Genomic DNA, 18,330 nt, shown 5'->3' with positions numbered 1-18,330 from the left:
AGCCCTGATCTATCCTATGAACAAAAATTAACAAATAAACTATCCACAAACACATATTGCTGATTAAGAAATTAAATCCCTCACCTTCACCATTTTCTTGTTGTTTTCTCGTCGTTTGCTCCGTTTTCTCGAGCTCGCATTCTCCAGTCATCAACTCCAAGAGCGAAAGAAGCTTCGTTATGGTCGTGGAAGACAATGCCCATGCCGATTTGCTTAGGTTCGTGGATTGAGGTTTTTTCTTTTGGGACCGAGAGAGTGAGAGAGAGAATAGAGAGTGACCGAGAGAATAGAGAGAGATAGCGTGGGGAACAAATGGTAAGAGTAATTTGGGAACTAAGGAAAACAATAAGACTAAATTGACATGTGTATATTGGGTATGATATTTTTTATTTATGACCTCATTTTATGCATAAATACCCAAATTTCCCTTTAAAAATCATTACTCTCCTTTATTCTTGCTTGACACATTTTTGTAAACCAAAAATTTCACTTGTGCAGAACCACACTCAATCCACTCGACTTAGAGAATGACACTTTTGTAAGCTTAACTTCGTTTGCTAAAGAGAATATATTTGTTTAATTTTGTTTGTGTGGTAATATTTTGATTTATTTTGATTAATTATTAATTCATTAGGCAACTTTTATTTATTTATGAGAAGATTAATTTTTATACTTTATTGTTTTTTGATTCTCATGTAAGGTTTATTTTCATCTTTTTTTTTTCCTTCGTTAAACTTACATGTTTTTTCTTATTTTTTTTAGTCATTTATGTTTATTATTCTATGATATTATGCAAGATTACATGTTTTTTTTTGTGTAATGTTTATTATTTTGTGATATGAGGAAACTACACCAAATAAGGGATTTTTTTTTATATACTTTGAAAAATATAGCACTTTTTTTTTCTTAAGTTTTTTATGGAATATTTTTTTGTATACATTTTTATGGGAGTTTTTTTCCCATATATTTGTAAAACTTTATTTGTATACCATATTTTATCTTTTATACTTTTTTAGTAGCTATTTTTTTTTATATATTTTGAGATTATTTTTATAATTTTAATCTATTTATATTAATTTTTATTATTTATATTTGATAAAATATTTTTTTACATAATTCTTTGAAAGAAAAAACTGAGACATTCATCACCATAATTTTTGTTCTCATTTCTTCTTCTTTTCTTCCATTTTTTATCTTCTTCAATCAACATTTTATCCACAGTAACTGGTTACCACTATCAAAACAATTTTGATTTTTTTTTTTTGTGATAATAATCGTATGCCATTGTCCATTTTTTTAGTGATGTGTGGTAACCGGTTACAACTATAAAAATCAGTTTTATTATTCAAGTGGTGTTGAAGTAACTGGTTACAACTATAAAAATAATTTTTATTTTTTTAAGTAATGTACCATTATCAAAATATCAACTGAATAGTAACTGGTTACTTAGTGAGATTTGGAAGAAAAAAAAAAGTGATATGAAAAAACATAAACTAAATAGATCGTGAATGTAACTGGTTACAACTAGATCTGAAAAAAAAAACAGAGACAATTGCGATGGTAACCAGTTACTTAGCTAGACTTGGAAAAAAAAAAGATTTAAACAAAAAATCTAAACTGATCATAATAGTAACTGGTTACAGCAAGGTTTGAAAAAAAATCAAATAAAAAAAAAACCAATTGCCATGGTACCTAGTTACTTAGTCAGGTGTGAAAACAAAATCAAATCTAAACAAAAGAATCTAAATTAATCGTTATCGTGACTGGTTACAACTAGGTCTAAAAAAAATTAGATATGAATAAAATGAATCAGACGTCATGGTACCTGGTTACTTAAACAGATTTGGAGAAAAAAAAACCCCAGAAAAATAAAAAATGAAGTACAAAATCATATGTGAAGAAGAAGAAGAAGAAGAAGAAGAAGAAGAAGAAGAAGAAGAAGAAGAAGAAGAAAACCAGATTCGAAGAAAGAAAAAGAAGAATAAGAAAGACTGAAGAAGAAAGAAAGAAAGAAAGAAAGAAGAAGAGAAGAAGAAGAACCAGGCCATTGTCGTTGGGGGCAGCAACAGAGGTGGCATCACTGGCAGATATCTGAGATGGACACTGAATGGGGGAGGAGAAAGAAAGAGATGAGAAGAGAGAGAGATATCGTGAGGGAGAGAAGAGAAAATAAGAGAGAGTTGTGTAATTAAGTTTATGATAATTTATTTTTTATATTTTATAGAATTACCATATTTTAAACTTTTTTTTCCAAAACTTACCATATTTTATATAATTATTTTTTCCCATAAATTTATAAACTTTATATATTTTTCCTATATTTATGTAAATTACCCTTGTGATATTATACGAACTTACATATATTTTTTTTAGAGCGAGTTATTATATGATTATTTTGTGATATAAACAATTAGAATGGACGCTTAATCGAAATTGTTTAATATTTGATTTATTTTCTAAATATTTGGTAATAAAAATGGTTGATATTGATTAACATAATCAATTGGTATCAAATTATGTACGAAAATTATATATATTGATTTAATGAGGCCATTTCCATTAAAATAATTATATATGAAAATTGGCAAGAAGATTGGTTGTAACGTCCTGGATAGCCAAGAACGCTACACTGTGTGATTTTAAAGGTGCAAGACTCGCTAATCAAGTCATTTAAATCAAATGTGTCATTAATTGAGGTGTTCTAGGGTTAAAAGATATTTTGGCCTCAAAAGATACATTTTATAAAGCATAAACCATTTACAGCAGGGATCCCCAAACTTTTTAGTGTTTACAAGCTGATTTACAAAAATTCAAAAGTCAAAGACAACATTGGCCTTATTAAGGCAAAACAGGTGATTCTGGTCCTCCCGTCCCTGTAACCTCCTCAACCGTGGCGGTTGAGCGGCCTGACATGTACATTCACCCTGCAGAGCTCTCCAATCAGGGCTAATCGATCTTGCCTTTGCCTTTACCTGCACCACGCAGCACCCGTGAGCCAAGGCCCAGCAAGAAAACAACATACACAACATATACAATATTATCAAACAAATATTCTAATAAGCATGTTCAAATATTCAATCCATAGCCTATAAGCATACTTCAAGGTGCAAATAACCTCTTCTATACTTAGATTATTCAACAATCTCATTAATCACATTCATAGCCAAATATAATAATCAATTAACACAAATACTAGGGCCGACACCTTAGGTCGCACCCTCTGTTTAACCCACTAACTCCGACCCGCTTAAACCGAGCTCAATGCATAATAAGCTGTCCTCGGATACCAGTGTTCGAGCCGTGCCAATTGCACAAGTTAACCGTGGCATGCTTAGGCCGTTGGTTTACAATTTACATGGCATAATACCATTCTTTCAATCATATATCCCAGGGAGCCCTTAGTCTCGTTTAAATATTCAACCGGGTGTAGTTTTCTTACCTTTGGCTTCTAGATGAACTAGTTACGGGCGATACTCCTTGAGCGCAATCCGATCCCCGAGCCCTAGCTTAGCACCTAGTCACAACCATGATGAAGGATTCCATTAACAATCTTAAATGAGTTTCTAAACCAAGTTCTAGTCCTTAGAACATTGAACTTCACCAAATATAGTAAAAGATTAAATCCCGAGCACCCTAGGTTAAATTCCCAAGCCTAAATTCTCAAAATCCCTTAAGGGCCCCGGCATAGGCCATCCATGCTGCGGCATGGCCCCAAACAAAGCCCTCCCAAGGCACCAAAATAGGTAAGGGCCGCGGCCCGCCCCCCTTCCTCAACACATCTTAACTTCCAAGGGCCGCGGCTCACCAAGAATTATGCCGCGGCCCGACCCTTCGAACCCAGAAAAACCCACCATTTTCAACCTCTAAACCTCACTTTAGGCCATCCCGAAGCTCCCAACTCAAAACCAATTAACAACAACATCATTAGAATGATTTAAACAACACAATTCAACCAAAAATCCAGCCTAACACTCACCAAAATCCCAATTCCAATTTCTGAGATTTCAAACCTAAGAAGTACTCAAAACCAGCCATGGAAATTCTAGAATTCAACCATCAAACTTTGAATTGAAACTTACCTCAGCTGTAGAATCGTTCCTCCAAGAATCCCCTGACCTATCTTCAAAGTTTCAAGCCTCAAACTCCACCTTGAATATCAAAATCACAACTATTAAAAACTCAGCCATTTTTCTTAAAGTTCCTAACCACAGAACAAAAATCAATGCTTACCTTGGCTCTAATTCAGTCCTTGATTAGTTTTTTTTTTTGAGTTAATCCTCTAGCTTATCCCCTTCGATTCCTAGAAATTCTGCTGGTTTCTCTTGAAATTTCAAAGTTGTTCTTCTTCCTTAAGAGAGAGAAGAGAGAGAAGAAGAGAAAGGTCGGCTTAATTTATGTGTCTAGTATTTTCTAAGTCTTTCCAAGTATATCCTTAGGTGATTAAACTAATCCCAAAGCTCGGGGTACTGGAAATGTCCCGGAGGGCGAAATAGTAAAATTCCCCAGTATTCCCGCTTAAACATCCTAACCTCAAATATATCTCCAATTATTTATTTCCAACACCCGATAGTCTAAATCACTACCCGATACCTAAAATACCCCTGACTTGTCCAAGGTCAATTATAATTCCCCGTTGTGACTTTTCCCGCTATCTAGCCCTAGGATCGCGTTGAGTCGTCGGCTACAGAGTTATCCACATAATAATGTGGTTCTCACATATACAACATATTTATTTCATATTATTACATAATATCATCAATTATCATATAATATCATTTAAGCACTATCAATCACATAATTTCTCATTCAAATAAATACTATTCACTCTAATTCCATTTATGCCCTCCCGGCACACTAGTCAAGGCCCTTAAGCCTTATTAGCGAATTTGGGGTCGTTACAACTATCCCCTCCTAATGAGAAATTCGTCATCGAAATTTACCTAAATAATTCGGGATACTGTTCCCACATTGTTGATTCGAGCTTCCAGGTCGCCTCCTCGACCTTACTATTCCTCCACATAACTTTGACTAACGGAATAGTCTTATTCCGTAAAATTTTATCCTTTCGATCCAGAATCTGAACTGGTCGCTCCTCATAGGACAAATCTGTCTGTAGCTCTAAGTCCTTGTACTTCCGTACATGTGTTGTATCAGGCACATACTTTCGCAACATGGAGACATGGAACACATTATGAACTCCTGATAGCGACGGTGGCAACGCCAATCTGTCCAATCCTCTCTAGGATCTCAAAAGGTCCAACGAACCGAGGGCTCAGCTTGCCCTTAACTCCAAATCTTTTCACCCCTCGCAGCGGTGAAACTCGCAAGAATACATGGTCCCCAACCTGGAACTCCACATGTCTACGCCTAGAATTAGCGTAGCTCTTTTGTCTACTCTGTGAGGCAAGCATCCTAGCTCGGATCTTTTCAATAGCCTCATTGGTCTTCTGAACCATATCTTGGCCTAAGTACTTCCTCTCACCCATCTCATCCCAATGAATAGGTGATCTACACTTTCTCCCGTATAGCATTTCATAAGGAGCCATTCCAATAGTGGCTTGATAACTGTTATTATACGAGAACTCAATCAAGGGTAAATACTTGCTCCAAGATCCCTCGAAATAAATAACACACGCTCTAAGCATGTCCTCCAATACCTGAATGGTTCTCTCAGTCTGTCCATCAGTCTGAGGGTGAAATGCTGTACTAAACTTCAACTGAGTCCCCATAGCTCTCTACAGAGCTCCCCAAAACTTGGACGTAAAGATAGGGTATCGATCAGATACAATAGACTTTGGAACCCCATGGAGATGAACTATCTCCCTCACATACAACTCTACGTACTGTTCCACTGTATAGGTCGACCTCACTGGTAGAAAATGAGCTGACTTGGTGTATCTGTCCACTATCACCCACATCGAGTCATGAAGTCCAACTGTCCTGGGTAATCCTCCCGAAAAATCCATCGTAATGTCCTGCCATTTCCACTATGGGATACCCAAAGGCTGAAGCAATCCCGCTGGTCGTTGATGCTCAGCCTTAACCTGCTGACATGTCAAACATCTAGCCACATACTCTACCACATCCTTCTTCATCCCGGGCCACCAATATAATGTCCGTAGATCCTGATACATCTTCGTGGTACCCGGATGAAGTGAGTCTGGCGTAGTGTGAGACTAATCTAGTATCTCTCGTCTGACCACCTCATCTGTCGGAACACAAATCCGTCCCTAATATCGAAGTAAACCTGTCTCAGAAACAGTATAATCCTTAGTTGTCCCTGCTAAGACATGTTGTCTAATCTCCTGCAACTGCGCATCCACCAACTATCCCTCCTTGACCCGCTTTAACAGGGTCGACTGCAAGGTAATATTGGCTAACTGGCCTACCACCAGTTCTATCTTTGCCCTGACCATCTCATCAGCTAATTCCCTTGAGATCTGGGTGAAACTATGCAACTGTCTTGGGCCCCTCCGGCTCAACGCATCTACCGCCACATTGGCTTTCCCAGGGTGGTAAAGGATGTTGCAGTCATAATCCTTAACCAACACCAACCAGCGTCTCTATCTCATATTCAGATCCTTTTGAGTGAAGAAATACTTCAAACTCTTATGATCAGTGTATATCTTGCACTTCTCCCCATACAGATAATGTCGCCACACCTTCAGTGCGAATACCACTGCCGCTAATTCCAAATCATGAGTCGGATACTGCTGCTCATACTCCTTCAGTTGCCGAGATGCATAGGCTATAACTTTCTCATTCTGCATCAACACGCAGCCTAAACCCATCCTCGATGCATCACAGTAGACCACAAACTTTCCTTCCTCTGAAAACACAGGTGCGGAAATGAGTCGTCGCTTCAACTCTTGAAAATTGTCTTCACATTTATCTGTCCAGATGAACTTCTGATTCTTCCTTGTCAACTCTGTCATTGGTGAAGAAATCTTTGAGAACCCTTCTACGAACCGTTTGTAATAACCGGCCAATCCAAGGAAACTTCGAACCTCCGAGGCATTCCTTGGCCTCGGCCAATCCCTTACTGCTTCTACCTTGGACGGATCCACCTTAATCCCTTCTGCCTCAACTATATGCCCAAGAAAGGTCACCTCTGGCAACCAAAACTCACACTTCTTAAACTTGGCATACAACTGATGCTCCCTTAATCTCTGTAAAACCTTTCGGAGATGCTGCTCATGCTCTGTCTCTGAACTGGAGTAAACCAAGATGTCGTCGATGAAAACAATGACGAACTGATCCAAGAGGTCCTTGAACACCCTGTTCATCAAATCCATAAAAGCTGCCGGGGCATTGGTCAAACCAAAAGACATGACCAAAAACTCATAATGCCCATACCGCGTCCGAAAGGCCGTCTTCGGTATATCCTCATCTTTGATCCTCAGCTGGTGATAACCAGATCGAAGATCAATCTTCGAAAATACCGTCTTACCCTGCATCTGATCGAACAAGTCATCAATCCTTGGTATGGGATACTTATTCTTGATGGTCTACTTGTTCAATTCTCTATAATCTATACACATCCTCAGAGTCCCATCCTTCTTCTTAACAAACAACACTGGAGCGCCCCATGGAGAATAACTAGGCCTGATGAATCCCAAATCCAAAAGTTCTTGCAACTGTATCTTCAATTCCTTCAGCTCTGCTGGTGCAATCCTGTATGGTGTCCTTGATACTGGTTCTGGCCCCGATGCTAACTCAATCTCAAACTGAATCTCCCTACGTTGTGGCAACCATGGTAAATCCTCAGGAAATACGTCTAAGAATTCACACACCAATCTAGTACCTTCTGGCCCTGCTGGCAATATCCTGGTGGTATCAACTACGCTAGCCAGAAAGCCTATACATCCACCCTGTAACAAATCTCTGGCTCTCAAAGCAGATATCATGGGTACGCGGGGTCCAGATACCGCACCCACGAATACAAACGGGACCTCGCCCTCAGGCTCAAAAGTTACCATCTTCTTCCTGCAGTCAATGGTAGCTCCGTACCTCACCAACCAGTCCATCTACAAAATCATATCAAAATCCTCTATACTTAGTTCAATTAGATCTATTGATAATTCCCTACCATCAACTACCACTGGTAGTGCCCTAATCCATCTCCTAGATACTACCAGTTCTCCTGTAGGCAAAATGGTCCCAAACCCTGAAGTACTATACTCACTAGGTCTACACAGTATATCAATCACCTTATCAGAAACAAACGAATGTGTAGCACCAGAGTCTATCAAAACAGTAAAAGGAGTGCCAGCGCTAGAGAGCTGACCTGTCATTACCGAGGGACTAGCCTCGGCCTTAGCCTGTGTCAAAGTGAATACTCAAGCTGGAGTCAAGCTATCCTCTTTCCCTGCTTCACCTTTCTTCACTGTTGGGCAGTCTTTTCTGAGATGCCCCACTATACCGAATACGAAGCAAGCCTTAGCCCGACACTCACCCAGATGGCATCTTCTACATCTCGGGCACTCTGGATAGGTCCGCCATGCTTTACCACCACTCTGACGGCCACCCTGACCACCCCGACCCCTCCTATAAGAACCAGGAGTGGTTGAAGTGTCAGGAGTCTTCCCCTTTAAGTCACTGGGGCCTCCGCCCCTACCGGATCCAGAATATGGAGGCACTGCTCTGCGACTCTCCCTTCTCGCTGCACTATCTCTCCATATCGTGTTTTCTTCCTCCTCAGTGGTAAGAGCCTTCTCAACGGTCTGGGCATAAGTTGTCCCTCCAGGTACCGTTGTAATTCTAACATCTCGGGCTATCATATCATTCAACCCTCTAATGAATCTTTCCTGCCTAGCTGCATCGGTAGGCACAAGGTCTGGTGCGAACTTCGCAAGTCTATCGAACTTTAGGGCATATTCAATAACAATCATGTTGCCCTGAACCAAACTCACAAACTCATTCACTTTCGCTGCTCTAACAGCAACATTGTAGTATTTCTGACTGAATAGATCTTTGAAACCATCCCAACTCAATGTAGTCACATCCCTAGTCTGCGATGGCACTTCCCACTAGATATGGGCATCCTCTCTCAGCATATATGTGGCTAGACTTGGAAAAAAATAAGATTTAAACAAAAAATCTAAACTGATCATAATCGTAATTGGTTACAGCCAGGTTTGAAAAAAAATCAAATATATAAAAAAAAGAACCAATTTCCATGGTACCTAGTTACTTAGTCAGGCTTGAAAACAAAATCAAATCTAAACAAAAGAATCTAAATTAATCGTTATTGTAACTAGTTACAACTAGGACTAAAAAAAATCATATATGAATAAAATAAACCAGACGTCATGGTACTTGGTTACTTAAACAGATTTGGAAAAAAAAAACCACAGAAAAATAAAAAATGAAGTACAAAATCAGATGTGAAGAAGAAGAAGAAGAAGAAGAAAACCAGATTCGAAGAAAGAAAAAGAAGAATAAGAAAGACAGAAGAAGAAGAAGAAGAAAGAAAGAAAGAAAGAAGAAGAGAAGAAGAGAAGAAGAAGAACCAGGTCGTTGTCGTCGGGGGCAGCGACGGAGGTGGCATCACTAGCAGATATCTGAGATGGACACTGAATGGGGGAGGAGAAAGAAAGAGATGAGAAGAGAGAGAGAGATATCGTGAGGGAGAGAAGAGAAAATAAGAGAGAGTTGTGTAATTAAGTTTATGATAATTTATTTTTTATATTTTATAGAATTACCATATTTTAAACTTTTTTTTTTCCAAAACTTACCATATTTTATATAATTATTTTTTCCCCATAAATTTAGAAACTATATATATTTTTCCTATATTTATGTAAACTACCCTTGTGATATTATACGAACTTACATATATTTTTTTTAGTGTGAGTTATTATATGATTATTTTGTGATATAAACAATTAGAATGGACGCTTGACTGAAATTGTTTAATATTTGATTTATTTTCTAAATATTTGGTAATAAATATGGTTGATATTGATTAACATAATCAATTGGTATCAAATTATGTACGAAAATTATATATATTGATTTAATGAGGCCATTTCCATCAAAATAACTATATATGAAAATTGGCAAGAAAATTGGTTGTAACGTCCTGGATAGCCAAAATTGCTACACTGTGTGATTATAAAGGTGCAAGACTCGCTAATCAAGTCATTTAAATCAAACGTGTCATTAATTGAGGTGTTCTAGGGTTAAAAGATATTTTGGCCTCAAAAGATACATTCAAAAGATACATTTTATAAAGCATAAACCATTTACAGCAGGGATCCCCAAAACTTTTTAGTGTTTACAAGCTGATTTACGAAAATTCAAAAGTCAAAGACAACATTGGCCCTACTAAGGCAAAATAGGTGATTCTGGTCCTCCCATCCCTGTAACCTCCTCAACCGTGGCGGTTGAGCGGCCTGACATGTACATTCACCCTGCAGAGCTTTCCAATCAGGGCTGATCGATCTTGCCTTTGCCTTTACCTGCACCACGCAGCACCCGTGAGCCAAGGCCCAGCAAGAAAACAACATACACAACATATACAATATTATCAAACAAATATTATAATAAGCATGTTCAAATATTCAATCCATAGCCTATAAGCATACTTCAAGGTGCAAATAACCTCATCTATACTTAGATTATTCAACAATCTCATTAATCACATTCATAGCCAAATATAATAATCAATTAACACAAATACTAGGGCCGACACCTTAGGTCGCACCCTCTGTTTAACCCACTGACTCCGGCCCGCTTAAACCGAGCTCATCGCATAATAAGCTGTCCTCGGATACCAGTGTCCGAGCCGTGCCAATTGCACAAGTTAACCGTGGCATGCTTAGGCCGTTGGTTTACAATTTACATGGTATAATACCATTCTTTCAATCATATATCCCAGGGAGCCCTTAGTCCCGTTTAAATATTCAACCGGGTGTAGTTTTCTTACCTTTGGCTTCTAGATGAACTAGTTACGGGCGATACTCCTTGAGCGCGATCCGATCCCCGAGCCCTAGCTTAGCACCTAGTCACAACCATGATGAAGGATACCATTAACAGTCTTAAATGAGTTTCTAAACCAAGTTTTAGTCCTCGGAACATTGAACTTCACCAAATATGGTAAAAGATTCAATCCCGAGCACCCTAGATTAAATTCACAAGCCTAAATTCTCAAAATCCCTTAAGGGCCCCAGCATAGGCCATCCATGCCGCGGCATGGCCCCAAACAGAGCCCTCCTAAGGCACAAAAATAGGTAAGGGCCGCGGCCCTACATGGACCATGCCGTGGCCCGCCCCCCTTCCTCAACACATCTCAGCTTCCAAGGGCTGCGGCTCACCAAGAACTATGCCGTGGCCCGACCCTTCGAACCCAGAAAAACCCACCATTTTCAACATCTAAACCTCACTTTAGGCCATCCCAAAGCTCCCAACTCAAAACCAATTAACAACAACATCATTAGAATGATTTAAACAACACAATTCAACCAAAAATCCAGCCTAACACTCACCAAAATCCCAATTGCAATTTATGAGATTTCAAACCTAAGAAAAACTCAAAACTAGCCATGGAAATTCTAGAATTCAACCATCAATCTTTGAATTGAAACTTACCTCAGCTGTAGAATCGTTCCTCCAAGAATCCCCTGACCTATCTTCAAAGTTTCAAGCCTCAAACTCCACCTTGAATATCAAAATCACAACTATTAAAAACTCAGCCATTTTTCTTAAAGTTCCTAACCACAGAACGAAAATCAATGCTTACCTTGGCTCTAATTCAGTCCTTGATTAGTTTTTTTTTTGAGTTAATCCTCTAGCTTATCCCCTTCGATTCCCAGAAATTCTGTTGGTTTCTCTTGAAATTTCAAAGTTGTTCTTCTTCCTTAAGAGAGAGAAGAGAGAGAATGAGAGAAAGGTCAGTTTAATTTATGTGTCTAGTATTTTCTAAGTCTTTCCAAGTATATCCTTAGGTGATTAAACTAATCCCAAAGCTCGGGGTACTGGAAATGTCCCCGAGGGCAAAATAGTAAAATTCCCCAGTATTCCCGCTTAAACATCCTAACCTCAAATATATCTCCAATTATTTATTTCCAACACCCGATAGTCTAAATCACTACCCGATACCTAAAATACCCCTGACTTGTCCAAGGTCAATTATAATGCCCCGTTGTGACTTTTCCCACTATCTAGCCCTAGGATCGCGTCGAGTCGCCGACTACAGAGTTATCCACGTAATAATGTGGTTCTCACATACACAACATATTTATTTCATATTATCACATAATATCATCAATTATCATATAATATCATTTAAGCACTATCAATCACATAATATCTCATTCAAATAAATACTATTCACTCTAATCCCATTTATGCCCTCCCGGCATACTAATCAAGGTCCTTAAGCCTTATTAGCGAATTTGGGGTCGTTACATTGGTAACATGATTAGTGAGTGATAATTCTTACATTTGATTTTGTTTTGTATATTATGATGTAATTACGATATTTTGTATTATTATAGTACTTTCTTTGATTTAGTTGTATATAGATAAAAAAAATGCCTTGACAAAGTAAGGAGTCCAAAAATATATTTTTTGTTGGCAGCAAACAAAGAACATAGCCGATTTTGTGAACCAAAATTATGGATATACTTTATATGTTTAATTATGTACTTTATTAATATATTTCATATGTGAACAAATACAATAACATTTAGTAGGATAAGTAATAGAAGTGCTTAGAAGATCAGGGTAATGTTTGCTCAACTCTACGACGGATGAAGCGAGTTCTGCTCATATGATTTGTTTAACGCCCAAATCGTGACAACCACTAAGTAATAATTTTAGTAACTGTTGGGTTTTATGCCTTTATAAAACCACATTTCTTATGTAATTCATTCATTATCAATAAGTAGAAATCAATGTGTTGTTTAACAAACATTTAATCACATAAACATTCTGAAATAGCTCAAACATATAAAATATGCATAGATATGTAAAATACTAAAAAAACCCATATCTACTATTTCTAAGGTATTTTACCTAGCCATGAATACATGTGTCCCGGTATGCGAGAATCACAAATTCACTTAGTTAAATAGAGAAAACATCTCAATTAATAATAGTCTAAAGCCATTATTAGTAACCTTCTTATTCGATCAAAGTCACGAAATCCAACTATTTTGAACTTTATGAGCTAGACTCACGGTTTTAATTATTATAAATTTAGTTCTCATAGTCATCGTAGGGATGAGTCTATAAGGGTTTGATCTATAACTATCTATCCTACGAAATTTAACTTTGTTAAAAGTCTAGTGAACATCATCCGTAAGGAGATGTAATCAAAGCGCCATAAGACCCCACTAAACTCTAACCTTGTTAAATACAGTGGAGAGCGAATTTCAAAACTTAAAGCTCATTATTTTAATTTAGTATTTTTCTTGTGAAATTTATAAAACTAGGTTATTTTTATATTATTAAAAATAATTAATAAACCTTAGTATAAATTTCTTTTAATTCTAAAATACCCATTTAAATCAACTTTAAATATTTAGAATTACCGTGTTACTAATCAATTAATATGAGTTCAACTAGAATTAACCCAATACAATCAAGTCCAACTTAAGTAAATAGACCTTAACAATTTGGGCTTGCATGGAGGAGGGTTGGGTCCAGTATGTCGTTCCCACTACAAAGCCCCATAACTTCCATACATAACGCAAAAGACAGGAATTTAAACATTCGTTTTATTGATCATTATTCAATTGATTAGGTCCAATCTAGCAATGCAAAGTAAATATGCATTCACAAGTGGAACCACCTACAAGAGAGAAATTTAAACTTTACACGTTCAATTGGGTCCAAATAAAACCTATCAAGATTATGACCCGTTTTATTTTTCTTTTTCCCATTATCTAAAATATTGGACTATCACTATAAGTCCATCATCTAAGCACACATTTGCAAAAAAGACAATTGTAATGATGCATGATATGTTGATTAATTGGATGAGTCTAGCATACAATCTATATGACATGTTACTAATTTATGCATGTACACATTTATTACCAAACTAAATGAATAGCTAAAAAATTAATTAATCACAATAAATTTTAATTCAATCAATTTTCAATATATTAATCAAATTAAAATTAATTCAATTGTTCCTATTTGAAAAATATATATTTATTTTCTTTTTAGAAAGAAAAAAAATTACCAAAAAAAATATTTACTTGCACAAAATAAATATAATTTATTAAGAAATTAAAGATATAATTCCAAAATAAAAGACTTTTTTTTAATGCCTTACATATATACAAATATGATAATATATATATTTTCAAAAGAAAATGAAAAAAAACGTCTGCCACATTTTTTTTTTTATATATATTCAGAAAACGTATCCTATAATATATATATATATAACTTTTAAAAGATAAAACATATGTACATATTTCATAGGCTAAAAAAAAATTGTTTTAGTGTAATTTTCAAACTTTGATTTTTTGTACAAAATTTATGAGTTTTATACAACAAAATAAATCACAAATAAACAATCATTAACATACAAAAATCATGAAGAATATTCTTTTAGCATCACATATACATAAAACTTAAACATGCAAACAATTATGCTACTATCCAATTAACATATCTAACGTATCAAAAATTCACATACATGTATGTAAACATATAAACTAGCAACCATTGGCTCTGAAGCCAGTTGTAGTATCTCATTTATATAAGTCTATATGCATGCTCCCTATTGTACAAAATAACATACAATAGAAAAATATAAATACATGCATACAACAATAAAATCATTAGAGTACTTACGAGATGCGTAGCGGAACTATACTGAAATTCCGTTTTTTTATGATTACCAACTTAATTATTTAAATTAAATAATTAATTGTTGAACTGTTACAGAAATGTTTAAACAGATACCAAGACTGTTTGAACAGAAACCAGACAGTTTGTGACCAGAAGATAAAAACGAACACAAAGTAAAGAACACACGAATTTTTACGTGGTATCAGCAATCTTTGCAGATTGCTACTAGTCCACGAGGCCACGCCCAGAGAATGAAATTTATTAGAAGAATATCTAAATGATTACAAAACCAAATTGACTTATACAAATAAAGACTCCCTCTTGAATTTGTCGCAACTGTTGTAATCTAAACTCCTAATCAAATTTTTGAAGTGCTAAGATCTTGAACTCCCTTCAAATCATAACACTTGCACTTTTCCTCCCGAAAAGTGACTCACGAACAAGACTTCTCCCGAAGCTTGATGACCAATGTCCAAGTGTATTCAACCTTCACAATTAACACAAAGAAAACAATACAGAAGTACACTGTAATAAACCACTAAGAACTTGCTGGACTCAAGTTCTTCACATAATAAAAAGTCTCTCTAAAAACTTGAAAAATATTTGGAAAATAATACACCAAGAGAGATAATGGAAAAACAACGACCTAAGGATGATTATATATATTTTAGAATCCCTTTAGGCCGTGGAAAACAAATCAGAAATCAAACAGCCAATAAATGGAAAATCTTCCAAAACAGGAAAGTCAGAATCTGTTCAAACAGACTGGCAATCCGTTCAAACAGATTCATTGAACCTGGACAGTTTTTCAACCCAGTTTCCTTAAATAAATAAGGAAACAATATATCTTTTATTATTGCAAGTTGTACACGATTTCTGGGCAACCAAATCAGATAAATGAAAATAAATACTAATAATTTCCATATAAACCATTTTCAAGAAAAGATATTCTTTTATAGGAAATTATATATTTATTTTATAATCATATATAGAATAATCTGATTTATATCACAAAACAGGAAACTAACTATTTTTGAAATGTACCAAAATATTACAAAACAGGAAACTACTAATTTCAAAAATACCCTTTTAACTAATTTTGTCATTATTGTCAAATATGCCAATAAAGGATTTTACAATCTCCCCCTTTGGCAATTTGATAGACAAAATTAATTCAAAAACCTGCAACACAAATGTTAGTGATAAGTAAGGAGAAAGAACTCCCCTTGCAAACATGCATGAACTTATAACAAACATGTAAATAAACTAGACTTAACTCCCCCTCAAAATAAGAAGGTCCAGAGTTAAACAAAACAACAAACAACCAGGTTTTTAAAATAGTACTACTCTCCCCCTTTGTGTCTTTCAAAGAAGCCAAAGAACCATAAAACAAAAAAGAGTATCAATGTTTAATGGACAAAACCTAAAATAAAACTAAACAACTGGATCTTTGGATAGAGATTGAACAGCCTCCAACACAGAACGTTGCAATCCTTCAAGTGACATCACTCGAGCAGTCAAAGAATCAACAGAGGCTTGAACAACAGCTATTTCGGTTGCAACAAGTCCTGAATCTGTGGAAACAGCGGAGGAGGCACGAGGAATGTCATCCGAGGCAATATTCAGGGATTGGGGCTTGACTTTCTTGGAGGACGGAGCAGCAGTGGCTTCAGTAGGAGGAGTAGAGGCCTTGTAGGAAGCAGCAGTAGTGGGTGCCACCAAGTCTTCTTGATCACGTTGGAGATCTTTTTTCTGCATACTCAACACTTTATAAATAACATGAGGAAAAGGAAGATTCAAGTTTTTCCTGTTACCTTTGCGAAACCCAATGATTTGATCATGAATAACTGAAGCCAAATTTATACCAAGACCGGTCCCCACCTTGTACAAAAATGATGCCATATCAAAAGAGATAGTGGCGGTGTGAGAAGTGGGCTTCCAATTTGTTGTGGCAAACTTATGGAGGACAGCATAAGTGTAGGTGAGATTGGAGACTGAGATGACTGTATTAGATGGCCATACCATTTTTTGACCTACCAACTCAGTGATAACCATGTCCTTGTCAAGAGAAGCACCATCTACATCATCCTCGACATCAAGGGGAAGATGCAAAGCAAGAGCAATGTCTTGAGGAGGAAAAGAGAACCAATGGTCCCTAACAAACACTTTGTTATACAGAGGAGATGAAGGTTCAATAATTTCATTTGTAAGATTGGCATTGAATTCCTTGACTATTCTATCCACAAAACCAGAAAATTTAACCAAAGAACCTGTCCATTGTCGATCTTGAAGCATTGTTAGCACACCAAAAGGACGATGATCACTCAAGACATAATTTCTTTCAATGATAAATTTCCTTTGAGCATATAGAACCATATCACGTGCATTATCATTATAGCAAAAAATGGAAGAATAAGGTTTGAAATTTACACCTGAATGTTTTGGAGAAGGTGTAGAACCAGAAATAGGTTTCTTCCCTTTAGCTTTGGATGTCAAAGGAGATGCAATTTGGTCTGAGTCAGATTCGGCTTCTTGTTCAGAGGGGACAATGTCTTCTTTTTCTGGCTCATCAGACTCAGCCTCTGATTCTGCATTGTCAGGAACCGTTTCATTAGACAATGTGGTATCATGGGTTGCTTCAGATTCTGACTTTTCTTCCTCAGGATCAGATTCGGAGGAAGACAGTGAAGGGGGATGAGCTTTCAATTTTTTCTTGGCAGCAGACAAGGGAGAAAGAGACGCGTCCAACCCCAATTTCCTTTTGGGAGTCACCGAATTTTTCTTGGACTGACTCGGCTTCAAAGGAAATTTGAGCAACCCAGCAGCAGCAGCTTTGGAAGAGGATGAAACAGATTTCGATTTTGGCCTAGCCTCCAAAGACGAATCAAAAGGAAGAGGAGAATCGTCCTTGGCTCGAGAGGGCACCACCACTGCAGATGGTGGTGCAACAATGTCAGCAGAGATATCTGGAAACACCATAGGGTGTTCATGAGAGCGCGAAAACACCTTCTTGCAAGCCTTGGATTTGCAGGACTTTCCAACAGATGTGGGAGCTGCTGGAACAGAAAGAGGCGTCGTTGACACAGACGGAGGAGGCGAAGGAGATGGCACCTTTCGGGATTGAGAAACAGGGATCTTCTTGGAGGAAGCACCACGAGTTCTTACCATTTTTTTCTCTGAAAAACAATAACACTTACAAGAAAATGAGAGAAAAAAAAAATAGAAGGAGAAGAGATAACTGAGTGAAATCGTGGGTGAGAAGAAATAGGGTAATGGCATGCCTTTTTAAATATATTACTTACCCAAAATGAATACCCACGGCAAAAAGAGGTTTCCCTTTTTTATTAAAAAATTGTTTTAATTAAACAAGAAAAGGAAACAATCTTGAAGACACACGATCCACATAGAACCTTACCTTTTTTTTTTTTTTTTTTATGTTATAGAAGGAAAAAGACAATCCAAAAAGGTAACCAAAAAAAAATACCCCACACGATCTTCTTATTGACATTTTCCCCATTT

At 36.7% G+C, this 18,330-nt stretch overlaps 1 protein-coding gene across 1 annotated transcript; it reads right to left on the bottom strand.

Moving 5' to 3' along the window:
* Nucleotides 1–16,245: 16,245 nt before the first annotated feature.
* On the bottom strand, nucleotides 16,246–17,979 carry LOC133815466 (uncharacterized). The gene has a single exon (XM_062248305.1). It carries the CDS (start codon nucleotides 17,977–17,979, stop codon nucleotides 16,246–16,248), a length of 1,734 nt encoding a protein of 577 aa, XP_062104289.1.
* Between the last annotated feature and the right edge of the window lie 351 nt (nucleotides 17,980–18,330).

The sequence above is a fragment of the Humulus lupulus genome, chromosome 2, assembly GCF_963169125.1.
Source record: "Humulus lupulus chromosome 2, drHumLupu1.1, whole genome shotgun sequence".
Taxonomy (NCBI): Eukaryota; Viridiplantae; Streptophyta; class Magnoliopsida; order Rosales; family Cannabaceae; genus Humulus; species Humulus lupulus.
This window is presented reverse-complemented; position numbering and strand designations above follow the sequence as displayed.